This window comes from Pleurodeles waltl, chromosome 10, assembly GCF_031143425.1.
Source record: "Pleurodeles waltl isolate 20211129_DDA chromosome 10, aPleWal1.hap1.20221129, whole genome shotgun sequence".
NCBI classification, from domain to species: domain Eukaryota; kingdom Metazoa; phylum Chordata; class Amphibia; order Caudata; family Salamandridae; genus Pleurodeles; species Pleurodeles waltl.
In genome coordinates, this window is record NC_090449.1 from 862,317,202 (window position 1) to 862,342,077 (window position 24,876).

Below are 24,876 nucleotides of genomic sequence, written 5' to 3' on the forward strand. Positions count from 1 at the left end.
TTGCCACCGTCGATGTAAAAAATCTCAGTCTTGTTGATGAGGCCGTTGATGAGCGCGTCGTCGACTACAGGTTTCATATCATCTGCTACCACAGCGACAGCAACATTCACAGCTCCATCGTCGCCCATGATAATAACTTCGTCACCCATGTTATGGATGACAGTAACATCTGTGAGCTTGAAATATGGGTCTTCGTTATCGACCCAGGCTATAAAGTTATCAAAGAAGTTAACATCGTAGACGGGTAAAAAATCTACATAGTCAACGCTCATACTGTCGACAACTCCATCAGCGTCGACAGGTGAGCCACAGATTAAAGCTCGTCAATGACAACCCCGTCGACATCGGTTCTGATGACACCTGCTCCGTCGATGACAACCACAAACGTGACCACACAGTCGACGACAGCTCTGATGACGAGAACATCGTCGACTAGCACACCGTCGACTACAGCTTTATCGATGGCCCATTTCTCACCGTCGACGGCAGTGGATTCAGGAGCATCTTCCCTTTTGCCCTTAAGAATGATACAAATTAAACGTAAATCAACTCCAGAGACATTGCTGCCTTCACATGCCTCGCCTTGTAAGGTGTCACCTGTACCTCCAGAATATCTCCCTGGTGAGGACAAAGAGGGATATGGAAATGACTACTCCGACTATGGCCTCTTTGCGGTGGCACATAGTCCTTCAGACCTACGAATTAAATACCAAGAAGACGAGGAAGAAGAGAGTGAACAAGTATATATTCAAAACTAATTTCCACAACAACACTTACGCGCCCAAGAACAACAGCACGAGCCAACAGTGCAGATGCCAATATCATTAAGAGCCAATTTGCAGCATATGATGCAAGATTATTATACTAAATTCCCGCCACCAGGATCAACCACTCCTCCGCAGCATCCACAAATGCCGTTTAGTTCTCCTCCCAGAGATCAACCACCAGTCTCTCAAGTACCTACGATACCGTTACAAACTCCATCGCCATTTCCCAAAAACGAACCATCTTCTTCTGAAGATGAACAGGAAGAAGGAGAAATGTAGGACACTGTCTGACTCTCCACTGAATGGGATGATTACCAAACGCAAACACCATCCCCCTCTACGTCACCACCAATAGATTCTCCTCCATGGGATATTGGAGGGTTCCATAGTGTAATGGAAAGAGCAGCTAAAAGGTTCCTGCTTCCCATAATAACCAAACAGTCGGATTGTTTACGACTTTAAGGAAGTCACCAGGAAATCAGTTTGTGCGATCCCGATTGTAGACTTCATCTGGGAAGAGGGCCATAAAGTAATGCAGACCCCATCTTCCATTCCAGCTGTGCTTCCTAGGCTGGACAAAAAATACAAAGCACCAGAAAATTTACCAGCATGTTTAATTGGTCAACCTAAACCTGACTCAGTAATATCTCAGACGGCCCAGCCCAGATCCACAAATCCATACTCTCCACTTTCTGCGCCACAGATAAGGGAGGAAGGCGCTTAGATACTATTGGAGAAACAGTCAGGGCAGAAAACTCCTTGGCGATTCTAGGCAGATACGACCGACAGATGCTAGAGCTGAAGCTCGGAAGATATTGCAAGAAGCAGAAAAGATCTCTGCCGAAATCATAGACTGTGCATTTGATGTGTCATCTACGGGCTTCCGCCATCTAGCCAGAGCAGCAGTATTACGATGACACAGATGGCTAAAGGCCACTTCCTTCTGCCTGGAGGTTCAGATGAAAGTTCTGGATATGCCTTACGACGGAGAGCTACTATTTGGCAAGCACTTCGATGATGCGCTTCAATCTATAAAAACGGACACTGACACAGCTAGATCGCTTGGGTACTCTGCAGTTCAAAAGGTAGCCCTTTCAATGGGAAAAAAGAAGAGGAATGTATTCTTACAGAGGAGGCCTGCATCAGTATCGCCAGTACCAATCATACCAAGCGCAGTTTCGTTCAACCACCAGTCAGCAACAGCCACAGCCCTATCGGCAATCACCATATGCAGCCTACATGCATACCACAAGAGGAAAGTCTACTTATAGAGACAAAGATACAACCAGAAAACACTGACCTCCACCAATTGCCTACATCCAACCCCTCCTCCAACACTTTAATAGGGGACAGAATTTCCAGTATCTCTCACCAGTGGTCCCAGACCACCTCAGACCGATGTGTCCTTGATATCATCACCAAAGGGCATACCCTGGAATTTCAGCAACCTCCTCTGGATGTACCAACAAGAGGACCCCCCACCTGTCAATTTAAAAGAGCTCCTTGTACAAATGTCCGTCATGATGGACAAGGGAGCAATAGAGATCGTACCGAAGTCTTAGAGGGGAACCGGCTTCTACTCTTGCTTCTTCCTCATCCACATAAAGACAGGAGACTGACGCCCTATCTTAGATCTTCGATGTTTAAATAAATTCCTGAAAAAAAAATCATTTCAGATGATCACTCTGCAGGATATTTTACAATTGCTCAATCAAAGGGATTCCATAACGGCCTTGGACCTCCAAGACACCTATTTCCATATCCTTATTCACCACAGTTACAGGAAATTCTTATGCTTCAGGGTTGCAGGCTCCCGCCACCAATTCAAGGTGTTACCTTTCGGCCTGAAATCGGCTCCTCGAGTTTTCACCAAGGTCTTAGCTCCTTTGGCAGCGTACCTTAGACAAATAGGAGTTCAAGTGTTTCCATACTTGGACGATTGGCTAATAAAAGCACAAATAGCGTTCAGGGCAGCCAGAGACACAACAACATGCCTGTCCCTCTTCCAGAGATTAGGCCTTTCAGTCAACTACCAAAAATCGCACCTGTATCTTTTCGTGAGTGCTGGCTTTTTGGTAACTCTTTTTGTTTCTTTTTTTTTTGGAGGCACTCCACAAGTGAACATGTGTTTTCAGTCGTATCCATTGTATGCTAGTTCAGGAAGCAGTAAACATGCTATATTTCTTTGAAAAGGTTTCCTGACTCCTATCTTTATGCTTGACTGATTCTACTTATCTTTGCCACTTTGCTCATCATTCTTGCATGCCTGTGAGGAACAGTGTTCTGTCTATGAGATTTTTTTTATTTTGGTCAGTGTTCTTTACTAACAGCATAATTTAAACAATTATTTTCCTCAATTTCACCCCCATGCCATAGGCACTGGAAGTAGTGGTGGGGTGCTGAACCTCCGCTAAAATAGTCATGCTGGATTTCAGAAATGAATGAACAAAAACAGGCCTTTAAATTTAGTTTTTACCTTGTCACATTTGCTGTACATTCAGAGATATAAGTCAAATGTAAGGCTCCTGTCACCCAGGGTGCTTGGTATTTCCTATTTTTCTTTCTCGGACTGCATAGTGAAATGATTTATTTTCCAATCTTGCTGGATACAGGAAGGTGAAACGGCTGTAGGATGTTATGCTTTTCTAGCACACAACAAAATGTAAGTCCTTGTAAATGAACTGTACACATATTTCAGAATATATCAGAATTAGGAAATTACAAATGAAGGACATGCTTTGTAATTATAAAGTGAGGTGGAAATAAACATTTTAATAGGATCAAAACAAATCAATACACTAAGTCAGTGGTTCCCAACCTTTTGATTCCAGAGGACCCCCACTGAATCACTACTGGAAGCCAGGGACCCCAAAGCAATTTGTACAACTTAAATTTCAAACATTAAAACAGTAATTCACAAAAAATACACAGACAAGGACACACCAAACACATACTCGAATTACTAAAAATATAATTATTTTATATTTAAAAAATGTGCAAAAATCGATAACATTTTAATGGGAAGGTTAGTGCTGCATCTTGGCCACTAACTTTTCAATGTTTGGTTTTATTTAGGAAAGCTGACTCTTTAGGTCAGATTCTACATTTTCCAAGCAGTTTCTGTTTTTATTTTTTAGGTACATAAGATCTGAGAAAGCTTTTTCACATAAATATGTGGTGAGGAAAGGAAATCAAATCATATGGGCCTCTCATATCTCCACAGCCTCTCTGTCACATGTAATTCATTTGTTGTATAGCACCTGGCATACCAGTGTAGGGTGTCAGAGCACTTTACAGGGGATTACAAGATGATGAATTCACGTTATCAACACTGGTAAGCATTTTCTAAGAGTGCTTGGCCTAGAAAAGCACAAACTCTAGATTCATAAAATAACAATATTTAGCATTGCTCTTAATAATAAGAATGTATTTCTACACAAGCAAACCATTTTTAGCAGCATAAGGTTAATGAAAGACTGGGAAAACAAAGCTTTCTTATTTGTGCCATGCAGTTTACATGCATTTCTTTGATGGCAGTTCATAGATCACAGTGCTAGATTACAGATGTAATTTATTAACTATACAGTAATACAAGAATCTCTGTGACAAAAGTTGTAACCCATTGTGGTATGCACCTAAAATACTTTTCTTTGCATGATACACATTCTTTGCAGCAGGCATATTAACCACCGGTGCTACCTTAGATGAGTCAAAACACCAATAGACAAAACTATCTCTCTCCAGCAGGAACATTAATCACCAGAGTTATCCTGAAGTCTTTATTTTTGCCCGAAAGCTGACGGTTGTACAGGGAACTTTGCATTGCTTCTAAAACTGCTGCACAAATTAAGTCTTAAATATAAAAGCACACATGTATTTCTGTCCAGAGGCCCAGGCATGCGGACCCCCTGGAAATGTGTCACAGACCCGTTAGGGTCCGCGGACCACAGGTTAAGAACCACTGCACCAGTGCTTAATTTGTAAATAAAAAGGTGCCAGTACTAAAAGCTCTCCTCTTAAACACGCGGCTGCTGCAATTAAAAGTGTGAGCACATAATACTGAAGCAGCGTAATCCTGAAGCCATCTCGGGCCTCTTCAATCCATTAACAGCCACTCTCCGCCCCTTCAGCTCAATCTTGCAGCTTCCTGCTTTTACCCTTTCTGACTCCTCTTCTTTTATCTCTTCCTCCGACTTTCCCACGTGTCTTTTGCTCACAATAAATGCTTGAGATACAAAACTAAGCGCCGGCCCTCAGAAATAAGTGCCGGTGCTCGGCACCGGAACCAACAAGCACAAATTAAGCACTGCACTGCACTAAGGGATGCCAATTTCTACACATTATCATTGTGCTTTGTATAGTTTTATCAGTAAAACTGTATGTCTGTGTAAACATAATGGTAATTTCGATTGAAAATGTGTTTGCTGCAATGGCTATGTGCTGCAACACCATGCATACTCCACTCTAAGCAACTCCACTCTACAACGCCCTACCCCACTCTGCCATTTCCACACCCCTCCATTCTATGACACTGTACTGCACTTCTTTCCACTCTGCACCACTTCACTATATGCTATTCCACCCTATATCACAATGCTCCAGTTTACACCCATCCACTCTACACCACTTCACGACGCTCTTCTCTACTGCTCGCTGCTCTGCTCCACTCCACTCTGTGCAACTCCACGCAACTCCACTCAGTCCCACAACACTCCACTCTGACACTCTACTGCACTGTGCGCCACTCCCCTCCTCAACACTCTACTCCATTCTATGACACTCCGCTCTACGACACTCTACTACAATCTACTCCAGTGTGCTCCACGCCACTCTGCTCCTCTCCTTGTCATTCCACTCCACACCACTACATCCTACTCCACCCTCTGCCACCCCACTCTACACCACTCCAGTCCACTCCACTCAACTTCACTCCACGCTATGCCAGTTCACTCCATGTCACTCCACTCTCTGCCACTCAACACCACTCCACTTTGTTACACCACTCCACTCTTCGACACTCCACTCTGCAACACTCCACTTCACTCTAGGCCACTCCCATTTACTCCACTATACTTGACTCCACTCTACAACACAACATTCATACTGCCCGACTACACGTCTCGCCACTCTTTTGTACCCCACTAGCTTTTAGCCATGTTGAACAGCAATCATGCTGGTGTACAGCATGACTCAAGCACAATGGCAAAGCCAATAGCTCTTGCATAGTCAATAGCTATTGGCTATACCAATGCTTGTTTTCTCTTTGTGGCATGTATGAATGGATTCGGATCTCAGGTGCAACCTGCACTTTTCCCAAATATGGTTAAAGGTTGCCCAGTGTTTCTTTGTTTTTGCCGTCCTGCTATTTCTTCTTAAAATGGTTACATTAGTTTACATTCGAACAAGGTCTGCTTCTAGATGTTTATATTGCTGCAGGAGTACGTTGCCTTTCTCAGAGGTGGTCTATTTTCAGAATAGCCAAAGTTACAGGTAATTTTCAGTGTGTTATGCATACCGATTCTGGAATTTCCCCTCGTGTGCCTGTAGAGGAAAAGCATAACTCGCATGGCTACAAAGGAAACAAATGCACGAACACAGGAAAACATAATTAGCTTTTGGAGTGACTCCTTTACCTTTCTAGCTTTCACTTGAACAATTATGTACCTTTATCAACCAAGGAGAGCGTTTTCTATCACGAAATCAGACTCGAGTAAAAACCATCTACAAGAAATAAGCAGTTTGACAACTTGTGTTGGGTAAAGGTTAAGAGTCTAAGATGCATTGATCTTTGCTGGTTCAGTGGAGCATTTATTTTCAAATCATAACCCGTTCATGTGGTTTTCTACATTAAGTAGCATGCTAGGGTCAATAACTCTTTCATCTCCGTCCTTTGTATGGTTTTATAGCATTCTCCCTATGATGCCATGGTGCTGGTGACCATGTGTTACTACATAGACCAGAAGATCATGGAAAACGAAGGAAAGTGGAAGGTATGTGCCATATGGCGTGTCGGTTTCCTTTTTTTGATGTAGTCCTACTTTTTGTATTTAAATTCATCAGGGTGGGGGCAGAGTGACATGCAACTTGCATCCTGTTGAACAATAAAGTTTTAATGTATTTCTAAAAAAAAGTGATAGTTTATTTCTGATGTGGGCTGTTCTGCTGCCCTTGGCCATTTTTATTTTGCAGAAAGAGAGTATGTGTTTCCTCCACTGCTGTGTTTATGTGAAGCAAGGTATGTTTAACCATACAAGGTGATTTTATGAAACAAGGCACAATAAATATACAAAGTTGGCTCTGGGTCCTCTGCCTTCTGAAAGTGGCATTGCATTATTGAAAAGCTGCGACATTCTGAATGCACGAAATCTTTCACACAGAAAAAAAGCCTTCCTCCCTCTTCGCTACTAATATAGATAATCATGGACCTCGTGCTTCACACTTTACACCCACCTAGTATTCAGAGTCACAAAACGTGCTGCAAGGCATCACACTTGCACAATTCAAAATGTTTGCATGGGATTCCAGATGAAACCATATTTTAGAAAGCCGATTGAGTAAGATCTAGAAACCATATTTCAGAAAACCCTTTGGAGAAGATTTCTCAGTAAACCTGTTTAATCAAATTGTTGAAAATGAATGCCATTCCCAGTTTGTCAGGTCCAATCAGGAGCCTTACTTTTTGTGTATAATAATTTCCCTGTAATCCTAATTTTACCGCACTCGCATCTCCAGTTTTCCTTACAAGGGGAATCTCCTTAATCAACATGTTTAGCCTCACTGCTGAACTCCCCTTCACCTTGTTTGTACACCAATCCCTTCTTTACCTCTTCCTCTCCATACCTCTTCCTATATCAAGATGATTCCTTCTCTCTTAACTGTTTCTATTCCTCAACCTTGTCCTCTGTCCACGCCATTAACTGTACCTCTTTATACATCATAGAACCTCTACACATCTGTACATTAGTACCTGTAAACCTCCCTATATTCTATTACATCTGCTGCATACTGATGATACAGTAGGACCAGTAACTGAAACCTAGTACTTCCATTCCTGCCTATATTTTTACAACCTCACTCCCTATATTTACATGCAGCCTAATACGTCTACATTAACTGATACCATAGTAGCTCTACCCCTGCTGTGGCCAATTATCTCAACTGCTAATGACACCCTAGTTTATCTTCCTCGACTTGAACTTCAGTTCCTCTACCCCTACCTATATCCTCATTTCTTTACCCTAACCTATGTACTACTATCATCCTCCCAAATATATATCCTAGTGCCTCTTCTATCTGTATTACCCTTGCCATTTTCCCCTTACCTGATTTCTTGTGTTTTTCTTGTGCTATGTGCCCTTATTGTCTAGTAGTATTTTTAATTTCCTGAAATGTTCTGAGGGAAGTATTCTAATCGTTTTTAAATTTAGCAAAGTAGATTCTCCCTGTCATGGGGCCCTCAGTCAGGTAAGAGTAGAGTTAAGAGGTAATGAAAAGCAGTAAGGGGTAGAGTGGGCTTATGGATTGGTACTTAAGAAGGTAGTTAGGGGCTTAAGGTTTCTGAGAAGGGTAGTATTAAGGGGTTTTAATGTTTAGAGAGTGGGAGCATTAATGGGTAGTATGGGTTTATAAGATTCAGGGATTGGTAATGTTTAAGGGGTAGTTTGGAGTTTTAAGGCTTCATGGATATGAAGTATCAAGGGATACTTATACTACAGTTGGCTGAATGAAATAATGCATGAAATAAAAACAACTTTAAATGTTGACATTTTAGGAATTTTCTAGGTAATGAGGGACACAACATTACTTAGTTTCAACTGTAATGTAGTCTACATTTAAAAGTGCACTTTATTGGGGGCAAGATGGTGGCTGTGTGAGGATGGTCAAGTCTGCTCTCCTCCCTCTCTGACCTGACGTGGACTCTAGCCTGTTCATCGCTCCTCCTTTTGGTGAGGGATGGACGCGTGGCTCTCAGTTCTGAACTACTGACAGTTTTCCGTCTCTGGGGTGGACCCCGATGCTTGAATCGTAGCTGGGTATTGGTGGACTGAAAGGACACTGACTTAGTGGGTCCTGTACAGCGGGACCAGAAAGAGGAGGCACGGGCCTGTAGCAGGGCTGCTGATCCAGATGGCTCAGAAAACTGCCCAAGCCTCAAAGCCATGCGCTACTAGTATTGCGGCAGGTGGGACAGAGCAGGCGAAGGGCTGCTTGCACCAGAGCAATGTGAGTTCCACCAAGCACCCCGCTGGGAGGGATAGCTCGGCAGATACAGGACAGGGCCAAGAGATTCTACAGAGTCTACAGCTATGGTGCCAGCGGCAGCAGATTCTTCTGAACTAGCCTGTTCAGGCTCAGGGGGCTGACACTGCTGAGAAAGGTAGATGCTTGTCCCTGATGTACCAGCCTGAGCCCCCTTCTTTGGTTACAGCGGTGACCGTGGCACTTCAAGACATTCCCGTGCCTGACAATGTGGAGGCCACCACAACTGTGAGTACTTCAGGTGATGTGGGGCCGGGTTTGCTACGTATTGGAGACACTCTGGATGTGGGACTATGGGCAGAACCAGCAGAAACCGAGGGCATTGGCTCACTGAGGATGCGGGGGTTGAGCAGTAAGAGGGCTACGTCAGCATATAGTGATGGTGGTGCACATAACCCACGAGGCACGTTCAATATCACAGGAAAAATGGCTCAACTGGGAGAGGCTGAAACGGTCTGTGAGGTGTTATCGGTTGGATGCTTTGGTGATTTTGTGCCAGGCCTGCCTGGTACACCTGACAGGGGAAAAGTACTGCCACTAAAAATCGCCCTACACTTTCAGGCTAACCTATAGGTAGACTTTGATGCAGGAGAGCACCTTTTTCCCTTTTGGATCAATCGGACTGGACTAATGAGGTTTTAGCATCCCTGGGAAATCACCATAGAAGACGGTCACAGGGCAATTCATCAAACGATAGGGGAAGCCTAAATGGAGGGGGTGAGACTACAGTACCTGAAAATTAGGCCTGCCTGACAATCAGGTAAAGGAAACCCAAGCATGAGGCTAAAAGTATGGCTATCACACTGGTTGGATTAAAATGGGACTATTCAAATATGCCCTGCCTTGAAGGAAATATGCCAGGTGATAAGAAGTCTTGGGAGTCAAATCGCCTGGATGCGGCCCGATTGGCCACAATATACCAAAGGCATTACGGCTCATTGAGAGGAAACCCTGCAGACAGTCGCAGGGCTTAAACTGCCAATAGGAAGTTATAGGGGGCTATTCGCAGAGTCTTTAAAACTTTTGCTGAATTCTTTTTTTTTTTTTAAATATATATTTATTTGCATTTGTAATAACAGAAACCATCAAACAAGGCAAAGTACCGTTCACATACAATGGTCAACCAGCGCAATCTATTAAGAATGCCAGAAGAAGTAGCGACCACGACTAATAACAGGATAAAGCAGTTTTCTTCAGGGACGTGGTCGTCCAGTGACATCAGGGAACGAGAAGCAGAGCCTAGAAGAAAGAAGAAGGGAAATAGGAAGAGCAGAGAGAAAGGGGAAGAAAAAGAAGCAGCGCTGTCATCCTGACGCCCCAAAGAAGGGGGCCCACATCCCAAGGCCTCGCAGGGAGGACAGTCCCAACAAAGTGTTCTAGGGGAGGCATGGAAGTGAGTCGTCTCCCTGGGCGCGAGCCACGAGAAACGTCATCAGGGGGGCCCATATATCCCACTGGCATCAGTTCCCAGTAGGTCTCCAGCTGTTCCTGACAGTATGCAGGGTCCTTCAGCCAATCAGCACACCGGGGTGTCCGCTTCCGGCCCCAACACATCGCCATCCTGTGCTTTGCCAGCAGCAGCAGCATTCCCACCAGCCTTCTGGATTCAGAGGGGAACTCCTTCACATATCCCAGGAGCACCACCTCAGGAGTACGCGGCAGCACCAATCCTGTCATCTCAAATAGTGCACACAGTACCTCAAACAAGTATTCGTGCAGCGCCCCACAATCCCACGCCAGGTGCAGAAAGTCCGCCTCTGAGGCAGAGCAACGTTCACATCTAGCACCCGCCCGAGACCCATTCTCTTCAGTCGGCTAGGTGTGTAATATAGACGCTGTAAATAATTAAAATGTATAAGGCGAGGCCTGTAATTAGGAGAGAGTTCCCTCATCTGAGCGCAACAGTAACGCCACTTTTCCTCTGAAATGGGCGCACACAAATCCGCCTCCCGTTGCTCTGTAGCTCTAGATTTAACAAAAGGTTCCATGGTTTGCAAACAAACATACAGACACGTAATAAGGCGTCAGGCGGACTTTGCCTTGTACAGTAACTCCAACGCTCGACATAACAGGAGCTCCCAGAGAAAGCAAGAATACCATTCTCATAGTAAGGCCCGTATTCTGAAAAATAATAGTCGGTAAATCGCAGTATCGCAGAAGACACCCAGCGCAGTTTCCAAGGAAACAAACGTTCCCCCTGGGAACCAAGACCCCAGCTTGGTCATATTCAACTCCTGGAGGCACTCAGACAGCTGGCCATCCTCCAACAGGGACAGACCCACCACATCCTGCACTGGCATCGGTCCGTAATCCCAGATATCCTGCCAAAGTGGACTACTTCATCCAGCAGAACATCAAGATGTAACTGTGGATCGCGGACATACAATGCAACGTCGTCCGCGTATAGAGAAATTAGGATATGGCGCTGGTGAAACACCAGCCCCCTGTGATTATGATGCTGGCGCAGACGCGCTGCAAGGGGTTCCATAGCCACCGCAAAAAGGAGCGGTGAAACAGGGCACCCCTGACGGGTGCCCTGTGCAATCGGAAAATAATCCATAAGCGATCCATTGATTTTCAAGCGAGCAGTCAATTTAGAGTACAACAGACGAATCAGTTGAATAAATCGAGGGCGAAGTCCCACCCTGGCCAACAGAGCAAACATGTACGACCAAGCCAACGAGTCAAAAGCCTTCGCGGCATCCAAAAAGACCGCCACCGCCCGAACCTCAGACGCAATCATATGAAGAAGCGCAAAAAAGGTATGAAGGTTGTACGATGTCGAGCTGTTCTTAACATATTTGGCTGCCTGTTTCGGGTCGGTAAAAAAATGCAACTTGCCCTTGTGTAGTACACGCAACTTGGCAGGATAAATGAGAGAGAACTTAACATCCGTCTGACCTAAGGTACGCTTGACCGGGAGAAACGCCCGGCGGGCAGCCTGCACCCCAGGTGTATAATCCGGAAAAATGCTGAGCTCATTATTGTTATAGAACACTGGGCGCCACTCCTGAGCCAGCTAAAGTATCGTGTCCCTATCCCGGTAGTTCAATAAAAGCACAATGATCAGCTGCGCCGGTGCTCCGGAGGGGAGGGGATGGCCGGGGGCCAACCGACTGCTGTGCCCACTCCACCACCAGCACCTGAGAGAGCTCGCCAGGAAACAATGATTTAAACATAGTCTCCACATAGTCCTCCATGTGTCCCATGGCGGTCGACTCTGGCAGACCCAAAATGCAAACGTTATTGCGTGTGATCTGGCCTCAAGGTCTGGCTGATGAAGGGTGATACCCTGAAACCGGTCCCAGGATGCTTGTTTCTGGTCCAGGGAGGACCTGGCCTGTCAGTTCGGGCTGGACTGTTCCCATGGGGAACAGGGTCAAGACTGATTTGCATATGGCTGTGTCCAAACTGGAATGGCATGGCAGGCAAAAAAACTGATGGATTAAACCAAGATCTGTGACTGGGGGTGAATGTTTGATTTGTTCTGCATTCCGTCCATCATCTGTTGTTTTTGCGTTTGAGACAAATGATACAGCCCTTTCAGAATAAGGGGGCTTAAGTGTTTCTGATGAATCCAGCCAAGCTAAAGTTCATCATTCAGGGCAGGGCTCACTTTTTTACTTCAGAAATTAAAGTCAAAAAGTTCCTTGAAAGTTTAAACTCTGGATAACTTGGTTTGGGAAGTTACAACATATGATTTTTGATGATGGCTGATGATGGAATATTGCTCATAAGTCTTGATCATTTTTATGTGCTGAAATATTTCCGATTGATTAGTTTTTTTATTTAAACAATGAGCAGAACAGACTTCATTCAGACGGCTTTTGTTTGGGAACTGTATAATGAGTCAGTCACTGGGAGGAGGGCACTCTACTGTCTACAGACCTGGAAGGTGCAATTGCCCCTAGTGCCTGGTTGGGGGAGGTATGGAAGCAGGGAGAGGGTTGGAGGGGCAGGAAAGGAGAAGGGGGCTGTGGGTATTGGTGGAGGGGCAGGGCACTGGATTTTGGCACACCAGACAAAGGCAGTGTTTTAGATGAACAGCAGAAAGTATTGGGGCTGATTCCTTTTCATGTCCTGTTTTTGGAACAAGGCAGTCTGGTCGCTCTGGTGGCATACTAGCAGATGGATACCTCACTTGGTCTAGTCTAAAGGTTTGCTCAAAATAGGTCGGAATGGTTGATAGTAAATTATGTATTTGCCCGATAAACGTGTGTGACTTGAATGATAGGGCCAAGAGAGGTAGGGTGGCACTTGGCTTGAGGTTGATAAAGTGGGGTATAGTATGCGTCCAGGAGACTTACATTCCTTGGGGTAAGAGGAGGACTCTTGGCTGACGTTGGTTTCTCACTTCTGGGCTTACACAACAGTGTTTAACATCTAGGAGGATAATTGTCCTACTAAATAAGTCTAGTTGCTCTGTAATTCGGAGCTGTACATATAAGCTGGGTAGGTGGGTCATTTCGGAATGCTGTACAGGAGGAGGGAGGTTTACACTATGCTCAGTTTATGGGTCTAATTTAGACAAAGCTGTTGTTATTGACTATTTGAATATTGAACTAACAACTTTGCCAGCCCCTCTTATTCTATGTGGGAACTTTAACAGGATTCATCTGGACCCCAACCTTTTACCAGTAGGAAACCATTGGTATTGAGGGTATGTCAACGGGTGGTCACAGGATTGTTGATGTATGTGACATACTAAAACACACTGGACCCTGGGTATACTTTTTTTCTTTTCCTCACAATTAATTAGTGTGTCTGGAATACATTTTTGTTTCCACTGTACTCAGTGGTCAGGTTGCAATTGAAAGGTACCCCAAGAGCTTATGTGACCATAACCCACTGGTGTTGGAAGTCCCAGTTACTGGTTTCATTAATCCATGGGCTAATTGGCCCTTTGATAAAAGCCTTTTGTTTAATACAGAGTATCTAGGTTATGTGTGTAAATGGATAATTGACTTTTGATTTATCAGTATGGGTACTGCCATGGATACGATGATGTGGGGCATTTCAAAGGCCAGAATCAGGGGCTAACCTTTAATCTATGCCTTGTATCAGCAAACACAAAGAGGCATTGAGAGCCAGGGATTTGATGAAAAACGTTCACTATTAGAGGAGCGTCAGACTAAATAAGTAACCGAGAGGCTTATTAGCACTGAAGCTCAACAAAAGATTGCAGTGCTAAAGGCTAGGATTTTAGCAAAGAGATTGCTGCTAACTTTCACAATCACAAGTCGGAATGCAACAAATATGGCAAAAATGCTGGACGCTTACTCACATTACATAATTAGGGTTTTTAAAGAACTTTGAGAACTTGTACACAGAATATACAGCTGCTCCCCAAGCTGGTTATGATGAGATTTTAAGTGTAATAGATAGAGCTAGGCTTAATTTGGAAGATCGGGCCGCTCTGGATGTACCAATATCTTCTGAGGAAATAGTAGAAGCAATTAATTCACTAGCATCAGGGAAAGCCACGTGGTCAGATAATTTACATATTGAGGGGGTTATTCTAACTTTGGAGGAGGTGGTAATCCGTCCCAAAAGTGACGGAAAAGTGACGGATTTACCACCAGCCGTATTACGACTCCATTATATCCTATGGAACTCGTAATACGGCTGGTGGTATATCCGTCACTTTACCGTCACTTTTGGGACGGATTAACACTCCTCCAAAGTTAGAATAACCCCCTGAGTTTCTTTAGGCCTTTATAACAAACTACGGTAAGATACGCTCTCAGTTTTTTTGGAAGCACAGGCTGAGGGGATCCGCTCCTTCTGGGAATCAACCAATATTATTACATTGAGAAAGAAAGGCAAATCCCCTTTAAATCCAGGGTCATATAGACCAATCCCTTTAATAAACTGTGATGCTAAACATATATGGTAAGGTGCTGGCAAACCGGTTAAGAAAAGTTATCACTACTTTTAGAAATGTGGTCTTTGGTTGGCAGTCAGGTTACCCCCTGTCCAAGCAAGGGCCCTCACTCTAGTCAGGGTAAAGGAGAGTCACTCTCAGTTAACCCCCGCTCATCCTCTGGGTTGCTTGTCATGAACAGGCAGGCTTAACTTCAGAAGCAATATGTTAAGTATTTGTACCAACACACACAGTAACACAGTGGATACACTACAAAATGACACAACACAGGTTTAGAAAAATAAGTAATATTTATCTAAATAAAACAAGACCAAAATGACAAAATTCCAACATACACAAGTCAAGATATGAATTTTAAAAAGAATAAGGGCCAGATGTAGGAAGCCTTTTGCGCCTCGCAAACCGCGAAAAACGCAGTTTGCGAGGCGCAAAAGGTCTTACGCGATGCAGAGTCACATTTTGCGAGTCGGTACCGACTCGCAAAATGTGATTCCGACTCGCAAATAGGAAGGGGTGTTCCCTTCCTATTTGTGACCGCATCGCAATGCTGAGTTGCTTATTGACCGCGAATGCGGTCGCAAACCAACTCGCAGTTACCATCCACTTGAAATGGATGATAACACAGTCGCAAAAGGGAAGAGGTCCCCATGGGACACCTTCCCCTTTGTGAATGCCCAAAAAAATATTTTTTCATACTCTGAAAAAAACTAAACCAAATGGTTTCGGAATTTTTTCGTTTTGCAGCTCGTTTTCCTTTTGCGTCGTTAACAGCAGCTCCTCTGGGTGTTGTGGGTCATTTCTCCAGCCGCGTTACATCGATCTCCCAGCCATGCTGCAGGTGGAGCGTTGATTTTAGCCACAAGGCTGGCGTGGTGTCGTTTACCAGCCACGGGGCAGTTGGTGCGCCTTTGCATGGAATTCTGTCCTTTTCCACCAGCTTCACCTTTCAAGGGCCCAGAGACAGGTTAGGGCACCACTTGGCAGGGCAGGACTCTCAGCTGAAAGTCTAGGCACTGGCAGAGAGAAGTCTTTGATGTACCTGAGGCATTAACAACAGGAGGCACGCTCAGTTCAAGCCCTTGGGGATTCTTCACCATTGGGAAGTCACACAAAAGTCAGTCTTTGTCCTCTCTCAGGCAGAAGCAGCTACTGCAGGCCAACCCTGCAAAGCACAGTCACAGGCAAAGGGACTTTGCTCTTCTCCTTGGCAGAGGTTCCTCTCGGTTCCAGAAGTAATTTGATTTTCAGCGGCTTTGGGTCCTCTTCTTATACCCCTTTCTGCCTTTGAAGTAGGCCTACTTCAAAGAGAAGTCTGTTGTTTTCAAGATCCTGCCTTGCCCAGGCCCCAGACACACACCAGGGGGTTGGAGACTGCATTGTGAGAGGGCAGGCACAGCCCTTTCAGGTGTAAGTGGCCACTCCTCCTCCATCTCAGATGGCCCATTGGGATATGCAGGCTACATCCCAACTCCCTTTGTGTCACTGTTTAGAGGAGAGGTGCAAACAGCCCACCTGTCACACTGACCCAGACAGGGAATCCACAAACAGGCAGAGTCTTAGAACAGTTTAAGCAAGAAAATGCCTACTTTCTAAAAGTGGCATTTTCAAACACACAAAACTAAAAAACAACTTCACTAAAAGATGTATTTTTAAATTGTGCGTTCAGAGACCCTAAACTCCAGATTTCTATCTGCTCCCAAAGGACTTAGTAGTAAATCAAATGTGCCAATTAACGATAAGCCAATTTACATATAGAATTTATATGGGGAACACTCACTCTTTAGCACTGGTCAGCAGTGGTAGTGTCCAGAGCAAACAAAATAGCAAAAACAGAGTCCAGCACATTGAAACAACCTGGGACGCAGAAGCAAAAAGTTAGGGGCGACCACGCAAGGATGCCAATTGTAACAGCTAGTTTGGTATCACCCTGACAACATGGTTTTATACCTGGTCAAGGAACAGTGGATCAGGTTTGAAGGGTAATTTCTCTATTTGATATTGCTGAAGTAACTAAAAAAGAAATGGGTCTGGTATTAATAGGCGCCGAGAAGGCCTCTGCCAGGTCTCGTGGGGTTATTTGTGGGCGGTTCTTGAGCGGCAGGGGTTTGGCCCCAGATTTATTAAGGCCGTTAAAGCACTGCATCAAGCCCCCAATGCAAAATTATGACTTTTGGGGTTCAAATCAGAAAGAATATTGATTACAAGGGGAACAAGACCAGTGTGTCTGTGCTTACCATTGTTATTTCCCTATATATCAGCTCCTTTATTACACTTTGAGGAGAACCCACAGATCTGCCCTGTAGTGGCGAACCAGATTGAATATGAGGTTCTGGCTTATGCAGACATAGCAGTGGTTACCTCAGACCGCATAAAGGCATTAACTAAAATAGAAAAAGAAGCAAAACTATTTGGGACATTTGCTGGATGTAGACTTAGTGAAGGAAAGACACAAGTCGTTTACACTAAGGGAACTGGGCTTAGGGATCTTCGGATGGTGGAGAAGGCAACATACGTACATATCAGCAGCTCTAGGTCATTTAGTTGAACTGAATCTAGTCCCCATGGTAGGTAATATAGGGCAGGAACTTAGGAGAATTAACCATCTGTACCTCTCGCTGATGGGGAGGTGTAATGTGCTGAAATTGACAATTCTGCCAAAGTTGCTATATTTGTTCAGGGCAATTCCGCTGGAAATCAACACATTTTATTACAGGTCCTGCATGTTGCAACATATAGGCATTCTCAATACGGGTAGGATGCATGGTTTAAGCTTAGCAGAAGCTCTATCAATTTACGAGCTAATACTGTTGACTGAGGCTAGCTACTACTAAAAGGCAAAGTTTAAGACTCTGCAAGGGGCATTTAGGCTATGGTAACAAATCACGAAAAGAGTCGGTTTCACCAAATTTAATTATTATACACCTTTATGGGGCTCACTGGCTTACCCTCTGTAATTCATGACATAGTTGGTAGAAGACGGGCTCCGAATGGTATTACTACGTTGGGTGATCTTTATGAGGAGGGGCAGCTGTACTTTTTTTGTGAGCTTCAAGACGTTTAGGGGTTAACCAAGGCCAATTTTTTTAAATATCTTCAGATTCTGGATTTCATTAGTAAGGCAAATAACAACCAGCTCGTGGTCAGCCGTGTCCCCTTAGAAGACGTCATCCATAAAGGGGCTAGGATTGGTGCAATCTATAGTTTACTATTACAAGAGCTGCCTGATGACTTGGAGGCCCAAAACGGCCAAGTGGGAAAGCAGACTCTGGACAGAAGGACTGTTACTTCAGGAATCACTAGATATTGGTAATAAGGTATTGTTGACAGCAGGGTTAAAGAGCCAACATTTAAACACTATATTTGATCTTTCATACACCCGGCTGAGTTACACAGATGAGGTAGGAGTTCCAATGGCAGTTGCCATCAGTGTGGGGCACATCAGGCCGAAATTGTGCACATGTTCTTTTCATGTCTTGCATTAGACCCCTTTTTAGGGGATTTTGGTACTTTCATTGGGTTGATCATTGGGGAGCAAATTTAAATTACTTCTTTCATAAAGTTACTAGGGTTGGTCAATGGCACTGCTGGCACTGGGTCTTTGAATACAGACTCACATCTGTTTTTCATCTCTATGGCAGTTGCGCGGATGTGTATTGCAAAAGGCTGGCTAAACTTTGTGTCCCCCAACATTTGCAGAATGTAAGTCCAGGTCTATGGCAACATATAAAATGGAAATTAATTTGTATGAGTGCAAAGGGCAGAAGGCGCAGAGACGGGGAGCTTGGATCTGGTTGGCTGTTACTAAGTGGATGGAGAGTGTGAACTATATCTGAGGCAGGGGATCCGCTTAGCTGGGGGAGGACCTGGACAGACTTGTTTTCACTTCAGTCAGGGAAGTCCCAGCTCGCTCTGACCCATACGTTTTCTGTGCCTCCCGCTAACGGTATAGGTTATTATCCATTGGCATTTCTGTTTTTAATCCTGAGTCTGGAAGCCCATGGATTGAATGATGGGTAATATAGATCGAATTTGGCTTCTCCTACATAGTTTCAAAATGGTGGAAGAATGTACTATGTCTTTTTTAATGCATGACGCACGTTATGTTTACCAAACCGTTAAATTCATTGACTCTTTTCTCATGCACTTAGACTTTATATGTCCCATGGACTTTTAGCTGAGGAATATTTCTTCCCCTGGTCTGTTTCTATACACGTCCTCGATCCATTATGTATTGGCTATGCACTCGCACTTTTTTGCTATTTGCAGCGTCTGAGTACTGTATGTCATAAGCTTTATGAAAGATCCGCAGCATAATATCTCCAATTCTGGCTCGCTTGCATTTAACGCTATGTACATAAAAGTAGCATTTTACTTTTTGCCTGCTGCTAATGACTTATTTATTGAACACTTCGCTTTTTCTTTTTAAATGCAAAATAAAATTTAAAAAAAATAAAAGTGACTTTATTACATACATCCTCATAATCTGCCACATCATCAGGTTATTAAAGTCAACATATCACTTTTCTCTGCAAATCAGCATACATTGGAGTGAAGAAATCGTTTGTCACTACAGGATACAGGAGACAAAAGCCAGGCATGCACAAGCTTGGTTTTAAAGGCACTTAAACAAAGCACATTCTTTTGCCTCAAGAAGTGCATGTCAGAAAACCAATAGGAATAATAACTATGAGAACACTTGACCCTATTTTAGTAGCTGGAAATTTCGGCTCGTAAATTTGTATGAAGTTGCTGCTGCAGCAGCAGACAATCCTCTTCTCCTGGTCTCTGCGGACATGTTTCTCTGTCACAGGGTAGCATGCGATGTTTCCTCCATTAGAGCACTTCTTTTCTTTCAGTCTTCCAACGCCCCACCCCCACACGCCCTCCCCCCAATCCTGGGCTTTCATAGAAAGCACAGCAGATGTTCACAGCACGTGCTAAATAGGAGCATTACATCTCGCAGAAAAGAAGATGCTGCGCGGAATTCTGAGCAGTGATTCTGTGTCCACAGTTATTTCGCCATTTGAAGGTGTGGAATTCCATGTGGAGTTTCCACCAGGAACAGTAATGCCAGCCTCCGGGAATCTCTTTAGGGATTTGCACCTAGCTTATAACAAGACCCTGCTATATCAGCAGATGTTTCTGAATTGAGTATAATATTTCTATTAATGTTTGTTTATATTGTAATGATTTTTATTAATTGGCAATAAAGAACTCCTTTCAGATGAGTACTGATTTTAAACTGTGGAATTAAATCATTGCTATTTGAAAGATGGCCTTCGGTGGAAGTAAATCTTAGATATATTATTTGTTTGCTCTTTATTTTTCTCTTTCCTTTCATTGCATCACACTGTCAGTTAGTTTGCTTCTCCTAGGTAGACTAGTAAACCGGGCACCGCTGTGAAGTATTTACTTTTATTCCACAAACATTGATTATTAGGCGAACAGCTGTTCACGGGATGGGTCCTTCCATGAATGTTTTATTTTTTATCCAGTCCTTTTTTCTCAGTGTTGAAAGTGTATAATTCAGTCTTGTAGCCCAGTGCTTAATTTGTAAATAAAAAGGTGCCGGTGCCCAAAGCCCTCCTCTTAAACACGCGGCTGCTGCAATTAAATGTGTGAACACAGAATACTGAGGCTTCAGATCACTCCTGCAGCTTTCTACTTCCTTCCTTCGTGACGCTTTTTCTTTTTTCTCTTCCTATGTCTTTCCCATATGTGTCTTTTGTTCGCAGCAAATGCTTGACGCAGAAGAATAAGCGCCGGCCCTCAAAAATATGTGCCGGTGCTCAGCACCGGAAACAGCAAGCACAAATTAAGCACTGCTATAGCTTATTCATTATAAGATATATTTCTTCCGTGGCGAATGATTATAATGGCCCAAATGCACTGGAGTTGCTGATCCTTTAGAGGCCATTTATAGTACATGTTGCTTATTTCGTCCATGTTTAGGCCTCTCAGAGGTTCTGTTGATTCCTTTGGTGCAAGACAAGACCACTTCCACACATGTCTGAAAAAAAGGAATATAGAAATATAAAAATATGCAAGGTAGCCATTGCTTGAACTTTTTTTTAGATAATAATAAGCGTGGAATTCAAGTAAAAACTCTTTGACTGTGCTATGCCTAGTATTCTATCCAGGTCAGATAAACTGTCTGAAGGTACTTACTATGCACCTGGACTCCGAGTGCTTAACTTGTGTCACACAAAAGCAATTTAAGAAGTTTTGAGTGAAATGCCACAACCTTTATACAGAAGAACAGATGGTGCTCCAAGTTGAGGTGAGCCGACCTTTTCAAGGCCATTTACATCACACAGCATATATAATTGATTTACATTCCATGGTCTTATATCTATATGTACATCGAAATATTGTTGAATATTTATGTCTTTTACCACAGGGGTCAAAGCAAGTTCGAGAAATACCTTGGCCAGAAGAAATGGTCTTCAGCCTGGATGAGAAACTTCTCAGTGACATCAGGCTAGCCAAAAAACAGTACTGGAAGGAGGTGATGTTTCTATATTCCATCTCATTAACACTAGAATGAACAGTGCAGCATTCCTGCTAGTTTCCTTTGCTTGACTTTTTTAAAACTTCTCCACATCTTGATGAACATGCTATTATGAATTGTCCTATTTGTACTTACCAACATACATGATGCTATTGTGTTGTAAGTAGACATGCATTTTACTGTGTAGGGTGAATGTCAATAGTTTAGTAAAATTTAAAGTAGTGACATGAAACATGCTAGGGTTTGATGTTATTATAAAGGACGGTGAAACATTAATGACTTGCTATCCATAGTACAAATTGTTGTTCTATTGTACTTTTCAATTCTGATAATTCTGCTTATATTTAGTAGTGTGCTGCAAAAAAGTTTGATTGCTGACCAGTATGTTCCTGCTCAACTAATCATCAGCCTTAAACAGATGTACGCATGCATGTGGCATTTATCCCATCAGTATAGTCACTATGGAAAATTTCAGCATTATAATGGAGTAAATTGTCTCCGGCACCTAACAAATTATGCACAATATGGCATTTGTTTGTCTTAATGCACTTCCTTAGACTCCAAGTCTTCAAACTGGTTTTGGTGCTTTGTTAGAGTTGCTCATCTCAAGACTGCTTGTTCAAGACTGCCTTAACTTAGAAGTCTTCTATTGTCAGTCAATGTGTAATCTGATCCGGGTTGAGAAGAAGGTTCTGAAGCAGGGGGAGACAGATTGGAAAATCCCCGGAAAGTTCTAGAAGAACAGGAAACCAGAATTGAGATCGCCAAAAAGGTGTGATCAATACTACTTCTGCGCGTTGCCTCCTGGTCTGAGTTGAGAAGCAGGTGTTCACTGCAAACGGAGGGAAAGTGTAACCCTTCCCATGACTCCAATCCCAAAGGAAGGCGTCCATCCCTGCAGCCCGCTGGTCTGGTCTCCAACTGAAGAAGCGGGGTAATTGGTGGTCCAGCCAGGGTTCAAAGAGGTCTACTGAGAAAGGACCCTAGTATTCCTGAAGCTTGACACAGACTTTCAGCTGAAGTTTTCACAGGCTAGATTCCCTGAGATGACTGAAGTGCCAATCCGCTACCTGGTTTGCTTGCCCTGGGAGGTATTCCACCATGACTGAGATTTGATGGTCCAGGCAGTACTGACGAAAATTGGTTGCAAGATCAGAGACAACCTTGGAGCGAGTGCCCCCAGATGGTTGATATATAGGACCGTTGACACATTGTCCATCTTGAAGAGGATGCACAACTGAATCTCGTTCAACAATAAATCATGAAGGAGCCGGCTAGAAGCTCCAAGCAGTTGATATGTAATTTCTGGGCTTGAGAAAATCAGGAGCACCCTGCAGAAAACTTTCCGCATCTGGTGCAAAAACCTGAACTTCTGGCATCTGAGTCTATAATGAGGTCTGGGGCCCAAGTGAAAATCATTCTCCCATTCCTTGCTTCTATGTAGGACAGCCATCAGCTGATTTCTTCCTTCGCCTCATCCGAGAGAGACACCAGTAGGGAGTAAGTTAATCCTTTCTTCAGACAAGAGGTATTTAACTTCTGGAAGGCCAGGTAATGGAGGGTCTCTGGAAAGATGGTCTGGATAGGAGGCCCACCAGGCGAACAATCTGCCTTAGCAATGTGCAAAGTTTGACCAGGGTCTTTCTCAACTTGTGTCAAATCTTCGCCACCTTCTGGGATGGATGGCTGATGGTAGCCATAGCAGAGTTTATGACAAAGCCCAGGAAAGTTGCTCTCTGTGAAGGAACCAGTAGTGACTTTTTCTTGTTTGTCACAAAACCTAGCCACTCCAGGCGGTTGGTGGCCGTTTGAAGTTGGAGGAAGAGATGATGCGGACATTGATCTATTATCAGCAAGTCGTCGAGGTAGATAAGGCGTATCCCCTGCACCCTTTGCTGCTCCACAACTACTTTAAGAACCTTTGTGAAGCACCCGGGGTTGGGGGGGTAAGAAGAGCCCAAAGGGCAGATGTAAGGAAATGCCTCCTTGGCATGGTTACCCCCTGACTTTTTGCCTTTGCTGATGCTATGTTTTGATTTGAAATTGTGCTGAGGCCTGCTAACCAGGCCCCAGCACCAGTGTTCTTTCCCTAACCTGTACTTTTGTTTTACACAATTGGCACACCCTGGCATCCAGGTAAGTCCCTTGTAACTGGTACCCCTAGTACCAAGGGCCCTGATGCCAGGGAAGGTCTCTAAGGGCTGCAGCATAGCTTATGCCACCCTGGGGACCCCTCACTCAGCACAGACACACTGCTTGCCAGCTTGTGTGTGCTGGTGAGAACAAAACGAGTAAGTCGACATGGCACTCCCCTCAGGGTGCCATGCCAACCTCACACTGCCTATGCAGTATAGATAAGTCACCCCTCTAGCAGGCCTTACAGCCCTAAGGCAGGGTGCACTATACCATAGGTGAGGGCACCAGTGCATGAGCACTGTGCCCCTACAGTGTCTAAGCAAAACCTTAGACATTGTAAGTGCAGGGTAGCCATAAGAGTATATGGTCTGGGAGTCTGTCAAACACGAACTCCACAGCACCATAATGGCTACCCTGAAAACTGGGAAGTTTGGTATCAAACTTCTCAGCACAATAAATGCACACTGATGCCAGTGTACATTTTATTGTAAAATACACCCCAGAGGGCACCTTAAAGGTGCCCCCTGAAACTTAAACCAACTACCCGTGTAGGCTGACTGGTTCTAGCAGCCTGCCACACTCGAGACATGTTGCTGGCCACATGGGGAGAGTGCCTTTGTCACTCTGTGGCCTGTAACAAAGCCTGCACTGGGTGGAGATGCTATCACCTCCCCCAGGCAGTAACACCTGGCGGTGAGCCTCAAAGGCTTACCTCCTTTGTTCCAGCACCGCAGGGCACTCCAGCTAATGGAGTTGCCCGCCCCCTCCGGCCACGGCCCCACTTTTGGCGGCAAGGCCGGAGGAGATAATGAGAATAACAAGGAGGAGTCACTGGCCAGTCAGGACAGCCCCTAAGGTGTCCTGAGCTGAAGTGACTCTAACTTTTAGAAATCCTCCATCTTGCAGATGGAGGATTCCCCCAGTAGGGATAGGAATGTGACCCCCTCCCCTTGGGAGGAGGCACAAAGAGGGTGTACCCACCCTCACCACTAACCCCCCAGACCTAAACACGCCCTTAAATTTAGTATTTAAGGGCTCCCCTGAACCTAAGAATTTAGATTCCTGCAACTACAAGAAGAAGAGGACTGCTGAGCTGAAAGACCCCTGCAGAAGGAGAAAAGAAGACACCAACTGCTTTGGCCCCAGTCCTACCGGCCTGTCTCCTGCCTTCTAAAGAACCCTGCTCCAGCGACGCTTTCCCCAGGACCAGCGACCTCTGAATCCTCAGAGGACTGCCCTGCTTCAAGAGAAACAAGAAACTCCTGAGGACAGCGGCCCTGTTCCAAAAAGACTGCAACTTTGTTTCAGAGGAGCAGATT

The 24,876-nt window shown here is 44.3% G+C and overlaps 1 protein-coding gene across 3 annotated transcripts in view; it reads left to right on the forward strand.

Annotated features, from left to right (window-relative positions):
- The window catches only part of LOC138261973 (peroxisomal carnitine O-octanoyltransferase-like), a 278,490-nt gene that overhangs the window by 139,821 nt on the left and 113,793 nt on the right, over positions 1-24,876 (forward strand). For all 3 annotated transcript variants that reach the window (XM_069211574.1, XM_069211573.1, XM_069211575.1), the window contains exons 10-11: positions 6,674-6,757; positions 21,311-21,418. In XM_069211574.1, the coding sequence (XP_069067675.1) occupies positions 6,674-6,757; positions 21,311-21,418 (192 nt within the window). The remainder of the gene's footprint in view (positions 1-6,673; positions 6,758-21,310; positions 21,419-24,876) is intronic.